General features: G+C 42.0%; 1 protein-coding gene across 2 annotated transcripts in view; it reads right to left on the reverse strand.

Annotated features, from left to right (window-relative positions):
- Window positions 1-21,530, reverse strand: part of LOC308597684 (transducin-like enhancer protein 1) — a 77,782-nt gene that overhangs the window by 43,409 nt on the left and 12,843 nt on the right. Inside the window, exons 5-8 of one of the 2 annotated variants that reach the window (XM_081213666.1) lie at window positions 11,502-11,564; window positions 10,624-10,698; window positions 1,116-1,320; window positions 332-348 (exon numbers count right to left, since the gene is read on the reverse strand). In XM_081213666.1, coding sequence (XP_081069792.1) covers window positions 332-348; window positions 1,116-1,320; window positions 10,624-10,698; window positions 11,502-11,564 — 360 coding nt within the window. Of the gene's footprint in view, window positions 1-331; window positions 349-1,115; window positions 1,321-10,593; window positions 10,699-11,501; window positions 11,565-21,530 lie in introns of both variants that reach the window. The other variant, XM_081213665.1, reaches the window with a different exon arrangement.

Consider the following 21,530-nt stretch of genomic DNA (forward strand, 5'->3'; position numbering starts at 1 on the left):
CTAATGTGCAAGTTTTTAATCTCACCTGTTTTCACAAGTACACACATATGTAATGCAATTAATGCAGGCTTGAGCAGTTGCTATCCAAAACCAGATTAGTTTGTAGGGATATTATCAGAGCAGCTACAAAAGTTGTTCAATAGAAATATTATTTTTATTTTTATTATTCCAACAAAGCACTGCAGTATTCATACCACAGACACTATGCCCATTATCTAAACTAGGAGAGACGTAGCAAGTAAGCCCTACAGGGAAGAAAATGTGAATATCTGGCTATCAACTACTGTAGTAACTGAAAAATGTTAATGTTAGCAGGAATATTGGTACTTACTGTGCCCGCATCTCTGTCTGTTCCCGTAGTAACCAAGAAATGCACAGACATGCCCGTTCAGACACAGAGGCAAGAACAGAAATAAAAAAGGGGGGAAAATTAGAACACAAGCCGCGAACAGTTTTAAAATGGCTTTTATTTATATAAGTCATTGCACATTCCTAATACAGTGATTTCCTGAAAATTACATTTTGTAAACATGATTTACAGTTTAACCATACACAAAGCCTAGTTCTTTCCATGACAGAATAAATTACTTTTTTCTTTTTCAAAAATTATTCAAGTGCAATTTTGCCCAATATTTAAAGGTGTCCTAAACAAACCTACAAAACAGTTTTAATGCTCTAAAACTTTCGTTTCAACACATTCACCTCAAAATTTGACTCCGTCATTTGCCCACCCTCCCCAGAACTCTTCCCATTAAAGATCACTTTCTTTAATCAAAAAAGATAAAATTACCCATTTATTCTGTTTTAACAATTTTCCACAACATTGTGCGGACCACTGAGGTTACAACTAAGCATCTGTCAGGATGTCAAAATGTCCTGCACTTCATAAAAGCAAGGGATCCTTAGCGATCTCCCAGCTTCAAAGACTGAAAACTTCAAGCTGAATTTTGCTTCAGTGGTATGAATGCAAAGTGCCATTCTTAAACGTTTGGCAACCAGTTTGCTCTCGGCTTTCGCTCAACATAAGCGCAATTTCTTTAGAGATGCCTGCCATTTGCAGCAAGGTGCAAAGATGCACCTGGCAATGTCCTAATCAGGCTTTCCATGCCTCTCACCTCTGTGGTGGTCTGCGTCATGGTGTTTCTTGTCATCTTTTATTGCCAAGTGAGACTGCCCACCTAGAGCACTGGAGAGGGCAAGGAGGCCAGCGCTGCTCCCAAGCGGAGGAATCCCAGGAGGCTGAAGTCCTGATGGGTGAGGGGTTAGAGGCACTGGGGGTCCATGGCCGTGTGAGAGGTGTTGAGCCTGCAACTGCTGTTGCTGTTATTTGTGGGGTATTTCCAGGCAGAAGCAGCGGCACGTAGGTTGGGGATGAAAGAAAAGGAGAACTGGTTAGCCAACTGAACTCATTGCTACTTCCAGTTTTCAAAGCCCACACCACTTCAACCTGCTCCAAATAATCGCCCCATACCAGGTTTCACAACTGCTAGAATATTTCCTCAGATATCGATCCTCCTTTGTATTACAGAACTGAGCCCTGTAATTTAATCTACAGCCTGACTAACAGGAGATTTGTGCAGTCTAGACTCTTGAAGACATCTGGCACCTCTCCAAATCCACCCCCGTATTAACAAAATTAGTGCAGGCAAAACTATACAGTTTGCACACATTCCTCCTACTCAACCCAAAAAACTAATTTCCACTACTACTTGTGCTGCGTGATTGCTTTTTTAAAAGTGGTGACTTGTAAGGTCTGGTCTAAAATAAGGCTCCACCGCAGCTTCCACTAGGAGTATTTCTTGTGCAAAACAGATCAGCTGGAAGTGTTTCCTTCCAAATGCACTTCGGCACCCAGCATTTATAGATGTTCCCTATTGCTCCTCTTCCTCCCACCCACACTTAGAAACTAACTCCTGCATTAAATACTTGACAGGACAGATGGCTGGTCTGAATGAAAAGTTCACTTTGATTACTGTTATCCTCAGTACGTTACATCTGAGATTTACTTGGAAATATTCTAAACCTTGCAGCTTAGTCTACTTGAAGGCCGATCCAAATCCTCTCATTTCAAAAATGTGATAAAATTACTTATGTTTGTAAGTTCTCTAATGCAAACAGAAATTCCCCAAAGCTGAGAGCACTACCAGGTCCTGTGCTGGACACATCCTGTGGCACCAACATACCAATTTCCACCTGCCCCCTTCATTTCAGGTTAGTAGTTACAATTTGATTTAAAAAGCAAAATGGTTGCAACAGTGATAAGTATAAACAGGAGTACAGTATCAAGTTTAAGAGGAACTTGAACCTGGAGAATATAGAAGAAATCCCGCCCCCCTTCTTCTATGTACCTTAGATCAAGAATTTCAGATGAACAGGCCTAATTTTCCATTTTATTTATCATTTAAAATTTGAAGCTGGGGCATTTGGACAGCTAATGAAATTTAGGACTTAAGAGAGTTCGGTTTATAAAAACACTGAGCAATCAAAGACTCAATAGGTGGCTATGGACAAGTCATGAGCTCGGCTACAGTGCCCCCATCATTAAAAAGCTAGGCAAGAGTTATTGCAAGGACAAGCATTTCATATTACAACTGCTGTAAAAAGGATATTTACAACAATATTTCTCAATGAGAATCCTAAATGCATTCTAACAAGGCACAGCATGCTAAAGACTAGATATACTAGCATATATGTTTTAACAAGCCCATTTCATAACCCATAGTTTATAGCTGGCTGCAATTGAAACTGGCCAGGGTTTGTGACAAACCATAACCGCATGCAGAAGCAAGAGCCTTTGCCCAGCTCAAAATAGCGCCAGTGGCAAAATGTCCGGGACTTTTAGGTTGACTGCCTAAAAAAAAAAGCTCAACAACCTTTGAATTTGACTTCTAGAAATACGGCAAGCCTACTGATATGGGCACCAAGCCAAAGGGATGCAAAATAATAAATTAGGAATTATTGTGAAAATATTTAAGGGGGGGGGCACCAAATTTTGTCCTCGCTCAGAAAGCCATTACAAAGTCCACCCCTGCGCTCACACACTCTAATACGTAGTTTATCATTACGTGTAAGTGAACTAATGTCTCACCAATGGCAACGTTCGTTTAGCCTTTCTAAAAAAACACACACAATAGATTTCTCTTTTCATTAAGAGAAAATATGTATAAGAACATAGGAACCTGCCTTTTACTGGAGTTGGATTAGCCCATTTATAACAACAACAACAACAACAACAACAACAACAACAACAACAACAACAACAACAATTTATTATTTATACCCCGCCCATCTGGCTGAGTTTCCCCAGCCACTCTGGGCGGCTCCCAATCAAGTATTAAAAACAATACAGCGTTAAATGTTAAAAACTTCCCTGAACAGGACTGCATTTAGCTTAGTATTGCCCACTCTGGCTGGCAACAGCTCTCCAGAGTCTCAGGCTTCACAAACTCTTTTCCATCACCTATCATTTGATCCTTTTCCACTGGAGATTCCAGAGGCGGAACAAGAAACCTTCTGAATGCAAAACGTGTTCTCTAACAATGAGCACCGTCTCCCTTCTCCCCGCTCCCCACCCCTCCAGCATTCCATCTTAAAATCTGGGTCCATTTTTTCCTCATTATCAAGGATGTTAATAGGTAGTGCTCTTCTCCCATTTAGTCTTCAAATTTAACATTGTGCCTACAGCAACTGCAATGCTGCAAGTTCATCATTAAATAGAAAGATGCCAGTAATGAAAAGGGGAGTGGAATGATGCCTTAAATGAGGTGCACACTTCTCAAGAAGCAAAGCGCAACCATGGCTAAGGACTGCATTACTTCCACATATATATATTTTTGGCAGTGCTACTCTTATGTACACCAGGCATGGCCAAACTCGGCCCTCCAGATGTTTTGGGACTACAACTCCCATCTTCCCTAGCGAACAGGACCGGTGGTCAGGAATAATGGGAATTGTAGTCCCAAAACATCTGGAGGGCCAAGTTTGGCCATGCCTGATCTACACTTTTACACTGGGGTTGAAACGTTTAAATGGAACTAATTTGATTAACTGGTTGGTCTACAAACATGACAGGCTCTTGTAAAAATGTTGGTTGCAGATGGCATCTTCCTACGAGGCATGCCTCTTTTTTTCAAACAAAGGAGAGACTGCCTCTGTGATGATGAAGCATGGATAAATCTAAAAGGCAAAATGTACTTCTTTTTCATAGCCATTATTTTTTTTTTACAGAGCCAAAAGTCAGTCAATTAAGATTCACGTGATTAAGTGACATTTTAAAAATAAAATAAAGTTGGGCCACACACTTAGTTTATATGCAACTACAGACTTGTCAGGTTTGAGTTAGGGCGTGGTAAGTGGGATGGGCAAGGAAGTGGAACTGCAAAATTCTCACACACATTTCAGTCTCCTAGTCCCTCCTCTAGAGTCATTGCTGCAGGTAAAGCAACAGGTGGGGTGCAGATTTGCTTTTCCAAACAAAGCCCAATTCCAGGCAAGGAGCAAAGATAGTGTGTGTGTGAATAATGCCTTCCTTTAAATTTTCAAGTTTAACAGTAATTTAGTCAAGTTACCTTTAAGTTACATTTCAGAGATCACCAGCTACAACTACTAAAGTGAAACACAATTTTAGCCATGACAGGCTTCTTCCAACCAGCAAAACCAAAGAGGGATCACGTAACCTAGACTGTTAATGGGTCTCTCTCCGTGGCTGTCACTATTGACAGACAACAGACACAGCCTAAAGGGTCTCAGTATACCAGTTCATTTGGCTAGAATTAAGAAACAGTAACTAAGTTAAACATTCATAACTAAATGTTTGCTTTTTACTGCGTTGGAACCAGAATGACTCTTAGAGTCGGGCAGGGCTTAAGTCTTCAGGGGATCTCCCCCCCCCTAAAAAAAGTTCTCTTCTGTGGGAAAAGGATAGAAAAACCAAGGAAGGAAACCAGCACATCACTGTATATGTTGTCAAGTATGTTTAGCAAAGCAGATTTACAAAATTTACAACAAATGCATCTGAAACTTTCATTTCTTGGAAAAAGGGCTGGAACAGGGAATAGGAACACAGCACCATATGTTTGAAAACAAATTAGGAAATACTTGGGAACAAGGGTGGAATGGAAACTCTGGTGCAAAATGCGTGGCAGGCTTTTTAGCTGCCTGGATGAATTTCTCATGTGTCTGTACTCCAGTCCAAAAATCTGCCTGGTAAAGTACTTCACAACTTTTTCTTTTAAAAAAACTCACACTCACATCATCCATCATGAGGTACAGCTTTATCTGTGATGTGATAAACATAGGTCCACATGTAAAGAGGGATAGGGGGTAGCAGCTGAGTATTCCCCCCCCAAAAAATACACTAAATTCAGGTTTTTTGCATACTTCAGAAATGTAGTTCCCCCAAAGGACATCATATATTTTGTTCTGAGTCTCAGCCAATGGAAGCCTCACTATATACACTAAAGATTTAATCTCTTGTTCCATCTATCCCCTAACAGAAGCTTGTTATCTTCCCATACCCTCAACCAACCCCACCCAAACCCCTAACACAGCACTCAACACTAAACACACAGCGCAGACAATTCCAAAAATCATGCAAGGCTAAGCTGTTCTAGAATTACACTTTTGAGTTCACTTCTCTTTGCGCCCACATTTCTATTTTACAACAAAAACATGCATCCTAGTTATTTATAGGCTTTCTAAAGATTAACTACATGCTCATAATAAACCCTCAAGAGGTTAACCTCATCCCCTTAAGCTTCACACACTACAATCTCAGAGATAGCTGGCAACCACAGCCAAGCAGAGGAAAAATAATCCAGCATCTTGCTAATCCTTTAGTCAATCACCTCATGCAATGATGGAAAGCCCTTTGGAGGCTGACAACTCAATCTGTCTCACAAGTGCTGTCAGTCCAAGAGATAGATTTCACAGAACCATTAGCAGCACACCTCAGAGAGGAGGAGGAGGAGGAGGAGGGAGGAAACCCAACACCTCGCAAGTATTAAATTCTTTCTGAACAAGCTAAACTGAAAACACTCTCATAGGCTGCCTGTTTCTTGTGAGTGTTGCATGCTGCACTCTTAGGTATGTTTCTATAATTCATCAAGGTGGCAGTCTTTTTTAAACACATTTTTTCCCAATCTGAACCAATCTTGTAAAGTGATTTTATTTGCTACCAGTGTCATTCAGATTTCCTGGCGTGCACAACTTTTAATTTTCCAGCCTGTTGCTTAACTATCTTCTTCCAATCCCTTCAAATTATACCAAGATAATCCATTTAAGCCCTTCATGCCATAATCTAGATTCTCTTCACTACAAGGCAAAAAAAAACCCCAAATGAAACAAAACTACACCATGCTTAAATACTGAAAATAAGGATGCCATAATGGTTCCCATCTCTATTTTTAAAACCCTACACACGAGTAAGGCATCCCCCTTCAGGCTAATGCTGACTGTGCCTTGGCTGGGGGCGGGGGGGGGGGGAGTGGCCACTGCACTTTCTTCAATTGGAGGGAGTTTGAAAATAAATGCCTGAAGAAGACTATTACATTGTACTATTCGGACAGGACCAACACGCAGAGACAGATGTCTGGTTTACAGGTTCTCTTTTGTAGAGGGCTCCTTTTGTTCCTTTCCCCTAGTATCTCTCCTCCCCACAACACACATTATATGTGCCTGCCTCTCTGACCCGGCCTGCTTTTTCATTTCAAAAGTTTGTTTCCCACTAAACGCCCCCCTCCCCTCACTTCTACTGCTGCATTAATGTGCAATGATTTGGCACCATTATCTCCTGGGAAGGAGCGCAGCCTATTTCTTAAGCCAAGAAGCATAAAGTTTGCAGACTCTATGCACAGTAAACTCTTTACAGAACACCTATTAGGAATATAGGTAACTTTCCACCCAAGCTCCTCCTTCTCCTTCCCCTCTGCTGCTTCTACTTTCACGGAACAGAAACCTCTTTAACACCGTTAAGCCACTGGCTACTTGATTGTGCTTCTAAATGTTGGAGAATGCACCAGCCTTATTTGCATTTTAAAAAGAAGTCTTTCATGATCTTTCACGCTCACAATAGACGTCTAAACCGTTAAATTACTATTTCTTTTATTAGCTTGAAAGACGCTGCAGTTTAAGAGCATGCGCCCCTGCCTGCCCCCCCCACCGCTATTGTTTTTTACACTAAGTTGGGTCTCTGAACAATACTGACAGCTGCTATCAAACTGGGCCACGTTTACTTTCAGTGCAGCTGCTGCTTGTAGGAACAGACAGGCTCCTGATGCCTCCTCCCCTCTGGGGAGACAGGCTGACACAGTGCATGTTCAATGAAGAGGAGCAAAGGTCCACTGAATTGTCATCCCAATTTTATGCTACTCCAATTTTCCAGAGTGCACACAATCCCTTTCAAACAAATCAAGCATATGTCAGAGCATGAAACTTATTGTGCAGCATAGGATAATTATTGATGTATACAAATGTGGCAAAGGGAGAGATGATCTCTTCTTGGACCAACTTGGTGGAAACGTAAAGGGGGAAAAATAGTGAGGTTTCCAGTGTGTGTGTGTGTGTGTGTGTGTGTGCGTGTGTGTGTGTGCGCGCGCGCATACACACACATACACACACAACTGTTCTTCAGGCTATAATAGAATTGTCAGATCAGCTATGCAAGAAGCTGAGATTGGGGGAAAGGGTGGAATGTGGGAGTTTGACTGTGCTAGATAGGGATGAATGTAGTATTTATGAATACTCACTAAGAACTGAAGTTTATTTCTGCTGGCAGTGACATGTTAATACCTCAAGGCTGCAATCCTATACACACTTACTAGGGAGTAAGCGACACAGAAATCAGCAGAGCTTATTTCCAAATAAACATGCACAGAATTGCACTTCACATCCAGCAAAATTACAGCTGCTGGAGGACTTAGAAAAAGAGCAAATGTTCCTAGATTAAAACTATGTTAGCATATTAAGCTAAAGAATGGTAGTCTGAGTCCTTTAACAACACACTGTCAAGAAATGTTATGCTGGAGCTGCAAAGCAGGGACTCAGTGCAGTGTGCGACTTGTAGTCAATTGAATGGAGTTTGCAAAAGACTGAGCTTGGGTCAGAGCTGTACGCCCTTCTCAAGGTAGACAGGCACTTTTTAGCAAAAAGACAAACCCAGCCAGACATGCCACAAAAGCTTCATGGTCCAATGTCAAAAGGTTTCGATGATGATGATGAAGAAGAAAGAAATGTATTTGCACTGTTCTGTGTCTGCTACAAAGCTCAGAAAGTATACTTGAAACCACTATTTAAAATATGCCCATTAACCAGAGGTGTTTGTTAAATCAATGTACACACACACACAAACACAGAGACTGAGACACTAGGTAGATGAACTTTTGAGCTGAACTTTCAAATTAAGAATTTATTAGACAAGCAGGGGCTGTTAAGACATCAGACAAATAGAGACTTAATTATTTTTTTAAGTAGTTGATTGGGTGGGGGGGGAGAGAAACAAGGATTCGGTTCAAAAGGGGGGTATGTTTATGCAAAGCTAATCTGTCAAGTGTAATAAAGCAGCTTGAATAAAATTTAAGCTGAAAATCCACTGACACTCCCCATTGCAGGGAGGAATAGCTATTAAAAGGAAATGAAGGTCACCCTCCCCGTTTATTTCACCTAATTGACTGCCAATAGCTTACCACAGGCAAAGCGACAGCAGATCTACAATTGAGAAACTGATAAAAGGAGAGTTTTCAAGCTGAGACTCATTCTTTTAATCCTCCCTCCCTCTTATGTTTTTTTCCATCTCCAGTTGGGATGTAATTTTAAGCACAGATGGATTAACTGGTTCCATTGTCTGTAGACGTCACTGGACTATGGCACTGTTAATCCATACAGCAGCATGTCTAATTATCATTACAAAGTGTCTGAGGGAACTCTAAAGACCAGCAGGGCATCTTCTCACAAGCAATTAACATAAATTGATAAATGAATAATTTGAATCTGCTCAGGCACTCGCGTATGAATAAAATCAGAAGAAGAAGGAGGACCACTTCTTATTCCTGCTCCTTTTGCTTACTGTAGAAGGGCAGTAAAGATTAGCGATATTTCTAGAGCATGGCAGCAGGGCTTAGGAAATGAAGCCATGGCTCATGAACTTCAATAATGCAAAATAGGTTACAGAGCAATCCTAATCCTCAGAGTTGCTGGTCAGTGGACATGTCTGCTATGGACCACTCCCGCAGAAAGCTCCACAGCTTTGGACCTACCATTGGTAGTATCATTGCTGTATCCCCAAAAATGGGGTGTTTCATGGGGTGTGTGGATGTGGGACAGCCACATGAAGGGGCCTGTGGAGCAGGCTCATCACCTACACAAGCTTGGAGATGGTTTAGTTCAGGCATGTCCAAGATGTCGATTGACTTGGAGATTCTGGGACAGATATTGGTCAATCACAGGCTGAGAAAGAAAAGCCTTTCTCTGCAGTCTCAGACACAGCAGCCACTGCTGCCACCAATCTCATGCAAGCCTGAGCCTTCCCCGTCGCCCGCTCTGTGCTGCGCTCTTGGGCATTAGAGCTCTGGCAGTAGGGTGAGGGGGACATGGTGGAGGCAGGAAACAAAAAGCTCCACACCTGCTCACCTGCTTGCTCACCAGCGAGGAAGGTGAAGAACAAAACACATGGGGGAAAGCCCCCTTAGCGCTCCATGAGTTTGAGCGAGGGCACAACAGTAGGGGAAAGACAAGGTGGGAGAAGGGCATGGTGATGCTGACAGGAAGTCAGCTGTGATTTAAAGCAACAGTAGGGGAAAGATGGAGAAGTCCAGCGCACTCTGACTGGCTCCTCAGATCTGTGTAAACTAATATAAAAATATAGTTTGACTTTTCTCACTTGTTTAGCTCCTTGTCCATCTAACAAAACTATTGGGATCTGTCGTGATGATATCCAAACATAACTACTGTTTCTATGAAATAAAGCTAGATAGATGATAGATAGATAGATTTAACTAACTAACTAACATGACTTTGGAAGGTGGTAGATCACTGCCAGTTTTTGATACTGGATTATAGATCACACCCTACTCGGTCAGACATGCCTGGCTTAGTTAATTCCCCCTTCAGTTGATTTCAATAGAGGGAATTTTACTCTTAAAAAAGAGGAAAGGCTTAAAAAGGGGGAAAGTGTCACCCACTCTTCATCTCCTGCCTCAACCAGTACAATCTGCAGTGCGTTGAAAATGGTGGACCATGACACTCCCTACTCCGACTGCTCAGTTAAGTTACTTGCAACTGAAACCCAGACGCATACACTATGAATAAACCTCAGTATATTGGATGCAGACTCGGAAGAGAAAGTTTTTGCAGCCTATTAATTCCCATACTCCAAACTAGACAGAGCAATAGCAGAAATCTAGAAATATGGGGCAAAATTCATAGGCCCAGGCAGGCAATATTATGCTTTCAGTAATTCTGCCAGATTTTGAAGAGATAAAGGTGCCAAGACAAATAATGCTGAAGAACTAGCGTTAAGTATCAAAACTATTACAAATCAAACATTTAACACATCAAAAACTACCAATGCAATAAGAAAGGAAAGCTGGTTATACACACTGTAGGAGGTAGACCTGGCAGGCCACGTACCCCGATGATGGCATTCAGCTCAGCCATGGTCACTTGTTTGGCACGTTCTACTGCTTGAGCAACTTGTTGCTGATGCTGGAAAGACAAACATATCATTCCCATTGTTAGAACCAACCTAACTGAACTAAGCCGGAACAAAGTGGCATTTTATCAAGGGGCAGAGTATTTCCAAGCCACCCTGCAAGCTAGTATATATGGGCAGTCTGTGCAGAAAGAGGAAAGGATGAGACTTGAAAAGGCAAGCACGTCTTTTGATTTTTCTTAAAATCAGGAGGTTTCTTATTACAACTCTTCAATAAGTGAGACCGACAGTTTTCATATACCCTCTGTTCACCATAAATAAATAAATGGTCAAGAAGCCAAATTCACATGTCACAATCAGCCTATGGCAGATGGCACAATCCTACATGCAAAGTAAAAGGGGGTTTTCCAATTCAACAATTCAACAAACTTTCCAGAAACATGGTCATACCTCTTTTGTGTCTCCATTATAATTATGCATGAATATAGTATCAGAATTCTCTTTCTATAATAATAATAATTAGACTTTTCTAGGAACTGTATTTCGCAAATGCCACTCAAATTGTATAGCGTGCTATCATTAAACGCCGACATTTTTATTTACACAAAAATTAACAAATGGTTAGCTGCCTTAGAAAGAATAATTTTGTGACTGAGCTATTTCACCAGTTATATAGTTGGTGCGTCTCTTCTCTCATCTGCTATTCCAAATTAACAGGGGGCTTGCGTTCTTCAGCTACAACAGATGTTCCTCACTCTTGTGAATTTTGATAAAATTAACATCTTAAAAACTAGCTAATTTAAAAACAAAGATGCAACATAATTTCACTTTTTAACAGCTGAACAATTTTACTTACTTCTTGAGACAAAAACGGGATGACTTGTGCACAGATTGTATTCAATCTCTTGGCAATTTCTGTCTATAGAGAAAAGTAAATATTTAGATTAAAACATGCCATTATATATTAGTACAAAAGTCATATTAAGTACAAATATTAGGAACATTTAAAGTAGGCCAGCATTAGGTGGAGTCTAGAGTGTATGTGATTAATCAGAGCAGGTTTCAGTCTGTTGAAGGACATCTGTTAATGCCTCCAGTACCTCATATCTACATATATTAGAGCACAAATCTGTTCTTCATAAGTAGCTCATTAGCAAGTAAAGCATTGGTTAAAATCCAGCATGAGCTAAATCCCTTTAGACGGACAAATCCATTGTTCTTCCATGTTATTGGCCACACAGAATAGGATATGAAAACATTTGCCACAAAAGCATCTTCAAAATACTAGGGTGGTGGTTGAGGCAACCATCTGATCAAAGTCTAGATAACTTAAGGAAAGAACAATATTTTAGTAGCAAGTATCTTTATCAACTAAGCACTATTTTCCAATAAACTCTTATCCATAGGAGGGGTTTCCTTATCTGAAGTCAAGCACCATCATGACCTAGAAGGTACTAGATTAGACTTTAGATTAACATGGAAAGAAGCCAGTCTAAGTGGAATGGTCAGTTCTATAACTCAGTTATATAGAGTAGGCATGTTCAACAGATAGATCGTGATCTACCAGTAGATCACTGGACGTCTGCAGTGGATCACTGGTAGATCATTGGCTCCCCCCAAAGAAGCTGAACAACTGTAGCTCTCTGAAAAAAAAGCTCAACATTTTACCTCCTCCCTGAAAAAACTCAACAACTTTGACCCAAACCCCCAAAAAGGGGATAGATTACTGCCAGTTTTTAACTCTTTGAGTAGATCACAGTCTCTTGGGAGTTGGCCACCCTGATAAAGAGCATCTGCTTTGTACACAGAAAGTTCCGAGTACAATCCCCAGCATGTCCAGAGAGTGCTGAGAACGTCCCTTGCCCCTACATCCTGGAAAACCACAGCCAGACAGGGCTGATTTCTGACCTAGATGGAGCAAAAGTATGATTTAGTACAAAGGCAGATTCCTGTGCTCTTATGAAATTATGGCTGAAGTGTATGGGAATTGTTTTTGGCTTAGTTTGAGGCTAGGTTGTACTCAAATTCTCAATTCAGAGAAATTGCTAGTTCAGTTTCAGCACCTCAACTCTGGTTAAGATAAAGCAGAGTGGTGCAGGATACGGATGATTCCTTGAGAATGGGGAAGAGTGGATGGCAACAATGCAGAGGGTCTCTTTGGAGAAACAGAAACCTAGCTCATCTGGAATTCAAAGATACATAATATTCACCTGGATTAAAAATTATCTAGGTTGGATAACTGCACATTTCTCCTGGGCCTTCACACCTCTATGTCTGAATCACTTCTAAATATTTAAAATAAAAAAATTCCTTCCAGTAGCACCTTAAAGACCAACTAAGTTAGTTCTTGGTATGAGCTTTCGTGTGCATGCACACTTCTTCAGATACACAAATATTTATATTATTCTAAATATTTAACATAGATGCCATCCGTATGTATCAGAGCTTACCACAATTTAAACTTAAGAGACGGAAAACCTTGAGTGAACACACCAAGGAACAGTAATATTTTCCCCACAACATTTGGACGTGCACAAAGGTATCAACAGGGCTAATAAAGAATATTACTGTTTATTCCAAGTTAAGTATAGAACTCTGCTGTACATTCTTATGTTACCATGCTAAACTTTATTGGAGGGAAGAGATTTTACACACACACACAAATGCCTCTCTGTGACCCCCTTTGCATAATTTCTGCACTTCATTTTATTTATTTTGAAAAATTAGACCCTTCCCTATTTAATATACCATTCAAGGCTGCTAACAATCCTGTCTTCACAATTATGACTTTTGAGTAATGAGGGATGGCCCAGATAATGAGGTTGTGTTCTGCCAGCTTTTGATCCCTCCTAGAAGATGCTGCTAAGGGAAACGGGTGGTGCTGTAGTCTAAACCACTGAGCCTCTTGGGCTTCCCGATCAGAAGGTTGGCGGTTCAAAACCCCACGAAGGGGTGAGCTCCTGTTTTTCGGTCCCAGCTCCTGCATACCTAGCAATTTGAAAGCACGTCAAAGTGCAAGTAGATAAATAGGTACCGCTATGGCAGGAAGGTAAACGGCGTTTCCGTGCACTGCTCTGGTTCACCAGAAGCAGCTTAGTCATGCTGGCCAGACGACCCAGAAGCTGTCTGCAGACAAACGCCGGCTCCCTTGGCCTATAGAGCTCACAGCGCCAGAGTCATCCGCGACTGGACCTAATAGTCTGGGGTACCTTTACCTTTTATTCTGAGGAACCAGTGGCATTGATGCTCCTCAGTTTACTGAAGGCCTCCAGGAGGTGAGAAATTAGCTGGGTATGACTGGTAGACACCCAGGGACCACCTTCACTTCCACAAAGCCACCAGAAGAAGGAGATTATGTGCTCAGGCGTGCTCCTGCCACCAACTGGAAGCAACAGTTCTGCCTAGATTCAAGTAGGAGTGTATTCTTGTATTGTGCTCCTGTTTAGTGGAAATGACTAAATACTCTTCTCATTCCTATGCTACTGTCTTCATTGGCAGTGTTCAATTAGCATACAGTCATACCTCATGTTGTGTTAGGTTCATGTTGCATCTTTTCGGTTTGTGAACGCGGCAAACCCCGGAGGTGTATACTTCCAGGTCTTGCTGCGTGCGCAGAAGCACTCTATCGCACTCTGCACATGCGCAGGAGTGGCACTCTAGTTACAGACTTTTCAGGGCGCGAACAGCACCCCCGAATGGATCGAGTCTGTAACCAGAGGTACCACTGTACTTAAAAGGAAACTTTTAAGCATCCTATCCTCTGCCTACCATCTGAAGGGTGCTTGTTCAGTTAACTTCACCAGAAAGCCAAACTACTTCAACACACAACCCACAAGCTCGCATTAATTAAAAAAAAAAAACCATGTTCCAAAAAAGAACAATAAAAAGGATGGAGCAAACCAAAACCAGCCAGCCAATCAAAATATAAGCCATAATTCAGAGATGGGCTATAAAATATATATGGTATTAAATCTCTGGAAGGCCTGTCACAGACTCTAAAGTTCATGTAGTATTCATGACTTCTGAGCTGTCACCAGTTTGACGCAGCTTATCGTTTGATTTCTGATCTGCAAATATAGAGGACAGTTAAAACAATGAGGGATTAAAGAAGGAAGGCCTTGCAGATACATCAACACTAATTGCCCACGTTCTCTCTGGCTCCCTAGCAAAGCAGATTGCAGAGGTCGGTGCCGCACATGAAAGCCCTCGCTCGCATTTGTATGGCAGCAGCTTTCTGTGGAGCAGCTCAAGTGCCCTTAATTGTTTATGTTCTTAATGCAAGGCCTCTTGAATGCATTCATTTTTAATAGCAGGCTTGAGTGTGGGGCCTATCAAAGAGTACACAGAAACTGCAGTCATTAGACCTTGCTATCAGCAATGATGGCCTTTTGATTTATTTGCAAATGACAGGTTTGCCAGGCCCCCAGACTCAAGTGCTGCCCTCCTTTTTGAAGCATCAGGAAAATCAACATGAAGGAATTCAGCTGCATTGTGCAATGTGCAGTTAAGACTGCAGTCGTTTTGTCACTTGTGAGTCTGTGTCTGCAAGTTCTTCTTATTAAATGAAAAGTGTTTTGACCTAAAATGTAGCTAGCTGCGAGTAACAGTACTTGTCTTATGTCAAATGTTAGTTCTTGAGTGCCTCTCCCCGCCACCTACCCACACAGCTTTTAAATAAGCTCAAAAATGGCCATTATTGAATTTGCACCCAATTTTTCCTACATGCTCTGCAGCAGGAAACAAATACATTTAACCAGATTACTAATGTGTGATAAAATGTGTGATACCCTTCCCTAAATTTCTAAGTTTCTATAGGTCACTGGTTTTTCGTTAGTAGATATTTAAACTATGTGTAAAGTTAACGTGTTTCCAAGTTCAAACTGGAAACTTAGGTTAATAATCTATAGTATGTCTGCACAATGTAAGATCCCATAGAGAAACTTGTAACACTTTCTCAGAGTATTTGCAGTACTTGGGAATTATATTTATGCCCTCTGAGAAGCAAACCTTTGCCTGGGCTTTTTGTGTGTGTTGCCGTCTTAAGTGTGAAACTACCATGAATGCAAGAAGACACTTGTCCAAAAGTGCTAGAGAGGGAGGTGTCACTTGGCACCTGGTGCTATTCATATTTTATTTTATTTTACCCTCAAAGCCCAGTGCTGGCACTGGACCACCATTGCTCCTTCCCTGACAAGTGGAGGAGTTAAGAGCTCAGAAGAGAGGGGAGGGTGCATGCGCTCTCTTGGCTGGCTTCCTACAACGGCTGTTGGGTAGCATACACGCACAAATCCATTATTTTGTTTAACATTGAAGCTTGCCATCAGCAGAATGAGGTAGCAGAGTCCTGAGGTAGCACTGCCCAAACAGGCCAAGGAGCTTTCTTTTTAATGAACCCCAGTTTAAAATATTCCCCCCCACACACACAAAATAAAGGTAAAGGTAAAGGGACCCCTGACCATTAGGTCCAGCCGTGGCCGACTCTGGGGTTGCGGTGCTCATCTCGCTTTATTGGCCGAGGGAGCCGGCGTACAGCTTCCGGGTCATGGGGCCAGCATGACTAAGCCGCTTCTGGCGAGCCAGAGCAGCGCACGGAAATGCCGTTTACCTTCCCACCTATTTATCTACTTGCACTTTGACGTGCTTTCAAACTGCTAGGTTGGCAGGAGCAGGGACCGAGCAACGGGAGCTCACCCCGTTGCGCGGATTCGAACTGCCGACCTTCTGTGGTTTAAACCACAACGCCACCCGCGTCCCAGCACACACAAAAATAGCCCATGTTAAAGAGAATGACCTTCTAAACCTAGGTGAGGAACCCCTTTCAGCCCACAGCAGTGGTAAGTGGGACCAAATGCAAAAGTTGGCAGAGCATTGGATATGACATTTAGTTATGTACAGTCCGTTACACTCCAGTCATGCAAAAAATGCAAGAGCTTTCTATGAACATACCTCCAGACTCCTACCAGGCAAAGGAAGAATCATTATCACAGTTCAAGGATATACTCCAGCCAGGTCATGGCCCGCAGGAGAGTCTCAAGGACCCAGCATAAAAGTTTGGAGGGCCATGTTTGAACACCAGACCAACCCTCTGCCTGCTGTGCTAGCAGGGAGCTCAAGACACATTCAACAGTGGTACTTCATTCTGCTACATGCACAGACCAAGCACGATCTTGCGTGTGAAGAAGATTGGCAAAATTTGATTCCCGTTTGACAACAGATTCTTAAATCTTGAAAAATGAATCACAGATGTTCTTCGTAACCAATGATCCCTGTAGTACATTAGCAGCAACAAACAACAAATCCAAGACAAACAGCTGAGAAGTCTCACCCTCCATTCTGGGGGGTTTGAACGCCAAAATCAGGATGTTTTCCTATCGCAAACAGCTTCTCATCAACATACGCGCCAATCTCCATAATTTTATCATTGTAAACTCTCAACGAAGGAGGACTTTATTTGCCTAAACAGCCAAGCCCTAAAGTGATAAAAAGAAGTCCAAAGGAAACAGGCTGCACTTCCTGAAACGTGGGAGACATTCTGCCTGGACAGGAAATGGAGGGATGCAGAGAGAACTGGATTTTCTCACTGTCATAAAATGCAACTCAATTATGGTGATTAAGCAGCTCACCATTAAAAGCTCTTTTACCTCCAGCTGGTTATCCTGATGTAAGCAGCGAAATATGTTTTTAGAAGACGAAAGGGGGTAGGGACACAATAAAACTTATTCTCTTGGCCAGAACAGGCATGTGGGTGACAAATTCTAGTCCCATTCACCCAACTCATGAATTTATGTTTTCCTCTCTTCTCAAGGTGATAAAAGCTATCTTGAAGTTCAAACTTAAATGAGTGGTGTGCAGATTTCAAGTTTGTGGGATCTAGCTTGTTTTTAACTAGATTCAGCAAGCATGTGGGTTGGGGAATCATTTTTTTTGTCATTATTAAACAATTAGGAGCAAAAAATTGAAGATTTCCTGGAAACAGCTCAGAGATCTATCAGTACAGTTGTACCTCAGCTCCCGAACGCCTTGAGAGGCGAACGTTCCGGCTTCCAAATGATCTAAAACCAGAAGTGAGTGTTCCAGTTTTCAAACTTTTTGGGAAAGCCAAACGTCCGGCACGGTTTCTGCTATTTCTGGAAACCAATTGAAAGACGCGCCTTGGTTTCCAAACGTTTTGGAAGTTGAACAGACTTCCGGAATGGATTCCGTTCCACTTCCCAGGTATGACTGTAGATCCTGATCTACCTTCCACCCACCTTAAAATCATTGAACTCTCATCCCCAGCTAGTGAAGAAGCAAAATGTGTCTATTATGGAGCATGCATGCATAGGTCTTATGAAAGTATGAAATTTCTAAAACATCTTAATAAAATCTTTGTTGCATAATTACAATGCAACATCTGACAGCCACTTCTCATGAGGCTAAAAAACATTTCCTTCATGCACTTTCTCCTCCTTGAACACAACACTTTGCTTGTAATTGCTCAACTACCTTGGAGAGAACTTCAGATCAGCATGGCTGTTAGCTATTTATAAACAACAGTGTGCATGGCACATTTTGCAAATATTTCCCCACGCATCCCTTTGGGTTGTTTTTCACACCTACTGGCAAGCGTGTGCAAAAGTCACAGAATCATAGAATTGTAGCACAGGCATCAGCATCACACACACACACACACACACACACACACACACACGGGTAACATAATTACACCCCCCCCAATAAATAAATCTGGGGCACAACTCGGCACCTCTGTATGCTGAAATCATTTGAAAACAAACCTAAACTTGGGAACTTAGGGAGCAATTTCCAAGAGGTCAATCTAGCTGTGGGATCTGTTGCACAATCTTTTAGCTGCAAAACCCAAACTGGTGTTTGCCTTGGATTAGAAGCAGTGCTGGCCTGTTGTGATTACATATCAAATTGCTCATTTGGGACCAATTTACATTTACACACGAAAGTAGGGAGGGGAGGAACTGAAGCAGGCAGCATTGTGGGGGTGGCACACAACTAAGCAATGTACTGAAAGTACGTGGGAGTAAGTTTTGCATATCATCTGAGGGGAAGCAACCACTGAAGAAACGCACAAGTCACACTTCCTGTTACCTCTGCGTCTTTCAAGTTCAAGGCTGCCTCAAAACTTCATAACCTTTTCCTTCCACATTCTGGCACATCAGCAAAAGCACCAAATGCAAAGAGAGAGAGAGAATTTAATAACATCTAGTCTAATTGCCAAGCCAACATCTCTGCTGGCTTGGTCATGGCAGGCTCCCCAAGGACATGCACTACAGGGAGCTGGCTTCAAGTACCAGGCCCATTGGCAGACCAACTCTGTATTACAAAGATGTCTGCAAACATGATGTGAAGGTTGGTAACATCAACACTGCCATGTGGGAATCCCTGGCAGACGACCGCAATGCCTGGAGACAGTCAGGTCATGCAGCCATAGCAGTGGCCAGAGGAGGAATGCAGAGAGAAGAATTGCCATGGTACACCAGCACAACCGGACACCATCTTCCCCAGCTGCAGCAAAACATGTCTCTCCCATACTGGTGTCTACAACAGGTGCTGCAACCTTCCAACAACTTGACGCTCCTCCATTGTCTCCCAAGAAAGACAGATGCAAACCAACAACCAAGTCCTATTATTATCATTATTTTACTTCTGCTCCACAACTATTGTGCCTTACTTAATTTTATAAGATTAATCAGCGGCAGCCATTTATTAGGTCTTACTCATGGGGATATCAACTAGTTTCTCCTGCTCCAGTGAACATTTTATCTGACTCACCACAACATGCGGTAAGACTTCTGACCATCCTTGAATAAACAAAAACAAAAACAAAATACCCACAATCTAGCGCTTGCCACAAGGCTAAACCTCATCTGTTTATCCAGGAAGCAGTCTTTTAACTCCTATAATAATCTTTATAATCTCCAAACAAATCCAGTTGCCAAATAGTGCATCTGCTGAAAACAGGAGCTCTATGTATATCTTACTCGTGTGAAGACATAACAAGGGTACAGATTGGAGTAGTCCTACAATCAACCATGTATAGTATGCAATGGTCTATATAAAGAGCCCAATGTGGTAGCTCCCACTGGCATTCAGAGGCTCTGTGTGACTGTATCACTTGGTTGCAACCATGTAATGCACAGTTGTTAAAGATCTCCTGGCATAAGGGCAGGGTGGTGCTGTGGGTTAAAGCACAGAGCCTAGGACTTGCTGATCAGAAGGTCAGCGGTTCGAATCCCAGCAATGGGGTGAGCTCCCGTTGCTCAGTCCCTGCTCCTGCCAACCTAGCAGTTCGAAAGCACGTCCAAGTGCAAGTAGATAAATAGGTACCGCTCCGGTGGGAAGGCAAAGGGCGTTTCCGTGCGCTGCTCTGGCTCGCCAGAAGCGGCTTAGTCATGCTGGCCACATGACCCAGAAGCTGTACCGGCCACATGACCCGGGAGTCGGTCACGACTGGACCTAATGGTCAGGGGTCCCTTTACCTTTAAAAATGCCACCCCACCTGTACTTGATTGTGCTTTGCATGCAAGTAATGTATAGCTGGAATTACATCTTAGAAAACACTTAGAAGAAAAACTATGAGAAAAAAAGGCAATAGAGCACATTCAGAAACATTTTAGCAACACCTAATAATGACAATTAGAGCCCCAATGGTCACCAACATAAGAGTTAATTCTTTACTAGAAGTACATATAAAAGCAATCATTTTAAAAATACAGTATGACCCTCTAGGGTATTGGAAACAGAAATCATCATTAAAAAGGACACTATTATCACCTAATTGAAATGATACATTTAGGCTTGCCACAGAACCAGCAACCTACTGGACTTAATGCTTTGCTTGTGCTATAGAAGACCTGGCAAGATAGACATGAAAACTCCATCTGAATGAACAAAATGTTCTCCTTGCCATTTACACTGTGTAACAGTAATCCACCAGGGAATAAAGGTCAAGGCTGCACTTTTGGTCATTACTGAATCATTTGAGATGATCTGTGGTGAGGAAAATCGAAGGCTGCGAGTACGCAGCAAATGGCTTGACCTCAGACCAATTTTAGTCTCCATCTGTCTAACAGACATGAGGATAAAAGCTCTTTATAGGGTGTTCTTAGATTTTTTTTTCTTTTAAAAAAAGCATTGCAAGCCAGGATTCAGCCTGATAGAACATTAATAAGGAAACAGGAGCCTTTTGTGCAATTGGAACACACTTCGATTGCTGTTCTTTATTATCTGAAATACTCCCATTTTTCAAAGTCTCTTTTCTTAACTTAAAAAAAAATGTTGAGACACAATGATTTGGAGCAAAAGATACCAAGTGAGGAGTGTTTCCAGTTGCTGGGTTGGGAGAGGAATAAATAGCCAATTCCTGTATATGCAAGTTCCCACTAAGACTGGCTCCAGAAGGCAAGGGAGAGGCTTTAAGGCAAGACAGGAAGCAGTAGCAACCTCCCAATGGGCATGCCTTACTCTCATGCACGGCGCTCACTTGAGCCAAGCCAGTTTGTTTTATAGGTTTCCTATGTTCAGAAGTATCTTCAAGTCAAACAAAAGCAGTCAACATGTGCACAGCCAAAGAGTTATAGTCACAGTGAAATGCTGAACATGCTGGTAGTATCTATAGCCCATTTACTTTTCAGGACCTGTAGGCAAAGTTGTTTCATAGTTAGAAATTAAGTATTCAGACATTTGAACTTGCTAGTTCCCTAAATATCCTGCCATATGCAACCATTACTTAATTCCCCCTCCCTCCAATACACATGCATTATTAGCCTCCTTTAAGGGAAAAAAAATCCTGCTAAAATATGCTAGTCTCTTATTTTGGCAGTGACAGCAACACATTAAGAGGCAATGTGCCATTTCAAGAAGTTTAAGCCCC

This window comes from Podarcis bocagei, assembly GCF_964188305.1.
Source record: "Podarcis bocagei genome assembly, chromosome: 11".
Taxonomy (NCBI): domain Eukaryota; kingdom Metazoa; phylum Chordata; class Lepidosauria; order Squamata; family Lacertidae; genus Podarcis; species Podarcis bocagei.